The sequence below is a fragment of the Zophobas morio genome, unplaced genomic scaffold, assembly GCF_036711695.1.
Source record: "Zophobas morio isolate AGI-343-1 ecotype UQ-CSIRO unplaced genomic scaffold, CSIRO_AGI_Zmor_V1 ptg000026l, whole genome shotgun sequence".
NCBI lineage: Eukaryota > Metazoa > Arthropoda > Insecta > Coleoptera > Tenebrionidae > Zophobas > Zophobas morio.
In genome coordinates, this window is record NW_026972131.1 from 9,622,014 (window position 1) to 9,626,183 (window position 4,170).

General features: G+C 40.1%; 1 protein-coding gene across 1 annotated transcript; it reads right to left on the minus strand.

The window, feature by feature from the left end:
* Positions 1–1,373: 1,373 nt before the first annotated feature.
* Positions 1,374–3,381, minus strand: LOC135136501 (facilitated trehalose transporter Tret1-like). The gene is made up of 2 exons (XM_064065808.1): positions 2,833–3,381; positions 1,374–2,782 (listed from the first exon to the last, which is right to left on the minus strand). Exons 1-2 carry the CDS (start codon positions 2,903–2,905, stop codon positions 1,422–1,424), a joined length of 1,434 nt encoding a protein of 477 aa, XP_063921878.1. The 5' UTR covers positions 2,906–3,381; the 3' UTR covers positions 1,374–1,421.
* Between the last annotated feature and the right edge of the window lie 789 nt (positions 3,382–4,170).

A 4,170-nucleotide genomic window follows, 5' to 3' on the forward strand; every position in this document is an offset into this window, starting at 1 on the left:
ATAACTCCAATGGTTTTTCCAGAATCGTCCTTTGAACAGTACTAATCTATGCAAAATACGACCAATTTGCGACCAATTTTCAACGAAATTTTCGAAATTTCACTTAATACATTTTCTTGTAGATTTCGGGCCGTAGAAGTCACTCCCGCTTTCATATCTTCGATAACTCCAATGGTTTTTCCAGAATCGTCCTTTGAAAAGTCCAAATCTATGGAAAATACGACCAATTTGCGACCAATTTTCAACGAAATTTTCGAAATTTCACTTAATACATTTTCTTGTAGATTTCGGGCCGTAGAAGTCACTCCCGCTTTCATATCTTCGATAACTCCAATGGTTTTTCCAGAATTTATACAACATAAAGTTGGCGCCTGGAGAGGATTTCACATTCTTAAAAAAAAATGGAAAATTATTTCAACAGAAATTTCTTTTCCCTTGAAGTTCAGTCCGACAAATCTTTAATAAATCTATTAATAATTCAATACTTACGCAGTTAAAAATTTTGACGTTTACAAAATTGTCAAACTTGTCCAAACGTAACGTTTAAAATGTTGGCAGTTAATTTTAGGTCTCCTGTTTTTTTTTGGCGACAAATTTAAAGGAATCTCGTGTTCTGTTGCTGGATGAAGTTGAGCTTTTAGTGTTTTATTTTTTACGAATATGAAAAATTCTTGAGTGCCGCGGTGTTTTTTCTTTTTTAATTCTTGGAAGTACTTTGGAGCCTCTAGTGTCTTTTCTTGTAATAAATTAATTAAATTTGCTAAAATCAGTCTCATCTTAGCAGCTACTAGCCCCGCCCACCCACCCTTTCTTTTCTTAGAGGCTATGTCATTTGCCAAAATCAGTTTTATCTTAGCAAAAACTGATGACCCTCTTACAAAAAATTATCAAAATTTGGAAACTTTTGTTGATTTTGTTTATAATTTATAAATGTCTTGTTAAATGTTTTTGTTTTCGGTTTATGTATTAATAAAATATAACAGCTTGTTTTATTAATAATAATGCACGACTGCTGGAATGGAGCATTATCCATAACCATTACCATTTTCCAAGCAAAAATTTACGATCAATAATATTTCGAAAGTGGCAATTATTACAAACCGAAAAACAATTAACCTACTTAATTGTTTTTCATTCACATGCGATAAAAAGAAAACGTTCGCTTATCAAAGCGTAATTATAATCATTTCAGCACTTTGATTATAGTCGTCACACATTTCAAGTATGTTTCAATCACATTTCCAATTAAAAATTTGCAATTAGTTCGTGTCACAAATGAAAAAGATAAAACAGTTACACATCAACTACAATTACGATATTAGTTCCGTTATTAACCACTAGTTTTGTCTCTAATCACTGATAAAAACAGCCACAACGCAATAAAAATTTATTTACTATCAGCTACGTTACAATCATCATCATCATGCTTGAGTGAGATTATCAGTTGCGTCGTCGTCGTTGCTACACACCGGTTTTTCGCCCTTAAGCAACATTTGTATTTCCTCTAACGTCTTTCCTTTGGTTTCTGGGACGATGACGATTGTGAACACCGTCGTTACAAGCGACAACGCAGAAAATAAATAGAACGGGACATGATAGCCATAGCTTTCGCTCAGCCCTTTGTACAACTCAATCGAAAGCAAGCCGAAAATTAAATACATAGCATCGGCTATAGTCATCCCCATGGCTTTAACCCTATTAGAGAACAGCTCCGCACTTATCACTATCGGCACCATCCCTAACCCGATTTTGAACACCGCTGCATATGCCATCACACACGCTATCGGTATCCAGCTGACGCTGCGCACGTCGTATCCTACAGTCTTCAAATTGAAATAAATAGCTAAAACTAAGAGGCAGATCCCGGTGAGGCTGCTTGACGTGATTAAGAGGAACTTTCGTCCGTATTTGTCTACGAAGAAGGATGAGAAAGTGGCTGCTGTCAACATGCAGACGGAGAAGATTATGGCTGTGGTGGTGGACTTGAGGTAGACGGAGCCGGCTTCGGTGAGAATCGAATGCATGTTCATGAGCATGACGCTGATGCCGCAGAAGTGTTGGGCGGCGTTGAGGACCGTCATCACAATGAGGGCTTTCCGGTTGCTTTTGACCAGAAGGAGATCTTGAGGGCGACCTTTTTCCTTCTTTTGGCGCTCAATCGCTCTGGATATGTCTTCCAGTTCGGCTTCGTTGTTTTTGGTGGTTCGAAGACGGTCTAGAGCTTTTCGGGCCGAGTCGACTTTGTTTTTTGATAGGAGGTAGTACGGGGACTTTGGCATGAAGGAGAAGGAGGCGAGTTGGGTGATTAAGAGGAGACTCCCGACGATGGAAGGTACATAGAAGGGTGTGAAGGGAGCGATTAGGTAGATGAGTAGGATCCCGAAGAGCATCATTAGGTAGATGAGGCTGGATAGTAGACCGCGGATCTTTTGGTCGGCGATTTCGGCGACGTACATAGGAGTGGCTACGAAGGCCATGTCACCTGCCAGTCCTGAGAGAAACCTGGCAACGTAGAGACACGCGACGTTGGGTGCCAGCGCTATTAAAATCCATGACAGCAGGCTAGTGCAGGACGACACAATCGTGGAGTTTTTACGCCCTATTTTATCGACCAGGTAGATAGTAACCGGCAGGCCTGCAATCCCTCCAATCAGGTACATGGTTTCCAGCCAGCTTTCGTCGGTTTTCGAGATCCTGATGGGTGTGTCGTCCGACTGGAGAATAGGTATGATGGGCGCTGACCACCCGTAGTGCATTCCATCATTAACGGCACTGATTGTACCTACGACAATCCTTGAATTCTGAGCTTACATAACCCAAAAGTGCTCTCACCTGTCAGCGAGGCGACGACCTGAGGCAGCGTCCCAGTGAACATGTGTCGGATACCGGTCTTTTGTTTCTGCATTTTGTGTCATCTGCCAGTCACTACACCAACTTATTGTTAATAACGACTGGGCGGCGTCACGGAAAGGTCGCCACAGGTATAAATTTTGATAACATTGAACGAAATGATGGAATAAATTGGCTTTTTAAAAGTGGTTACCGCACGGACGAGTATCCACTTGTAGGTGAAGCGTGAGTCGAAACGAGATAATAATAATCATATCTAAATTACCATTGCGCGCAATACCTGTGTTGATGGTAGTCTTTACCTTGGAAGTCGTACAGTGTTTCATGAGTTTGTTATGCTTTATTTTTGCTGGGTCATCTTTGATTTATAAATAGACACGTATTGGAAGTATGTGGATTCGCGTTACGCGGTGACGTCGTTTTTGCTGCGACGAATTTGCCTTGGCAACTGGATGGGGTCTGGGCCGCCTGTTTCCGTCGGCGTTTGGTGGATTTGGAGGGAACTTGGCCAGGTGACGGTTTTTGCGAGGCTGAAGTGCTCGGTGTTATCTAATATGTTCCCATGTGTGTTCATTTCCTCAATGCGGTCTTATCAGCTGATTATCTTTGTAGACTAGTCGTCGTCTGAGAACGGTCGAAACGGTTCAACGAAATCGAAAATATTTCTTTCCGCGTGTCGGTCGGACGTCGGCGCCTGTCTGTCTGTTGGCGATTCTAATTTTAACTCTTGGAAACCTCCACACTTCAAGCATACTTGAAGATTATCAGGCAAATTGTCCACCGTTAATCAAAAATTTTCTCTTCGTCAAAAATTCGATGACATTATTCCAGTCTTGCTAAATTTACTTCACTTGAAATTTATATTGCAACATATTCGTTTATCTATGACTTCATGTTGCCATGCATAGGAGGTATTAATTTGTCTTAGATATAATCTAGATAAGAAAGCACCTTGAGATCTTGATAACACGCTAAACTTGTGTATTCAAATTTTCTAAAATAGCATACCCCTGTACTTGTGGTTTATGAATCCGCCTTGAGTTTTTACCCTAGTCATTCAGATTTTCGCAAAAAAAATCGAAATTTTAAAACATTTTATGGAAATATACGAGAAAGTTGTCGTTTCAAATTCACACTTTTTATAATAATAATAAGACCAGGAAATTTTGGCCCATTTTATTCTGCCCAAATGCTTTGGGATATGGAACTTCCTTAAAGCACAAGTTCAGTTCCCTCATGGGCCACTTTTATACTTTCCGAGCGTAAGCCAAAGTTATCCTAAAAATTTTTGGAATACAATACTGTTATTTTTCAATTTCC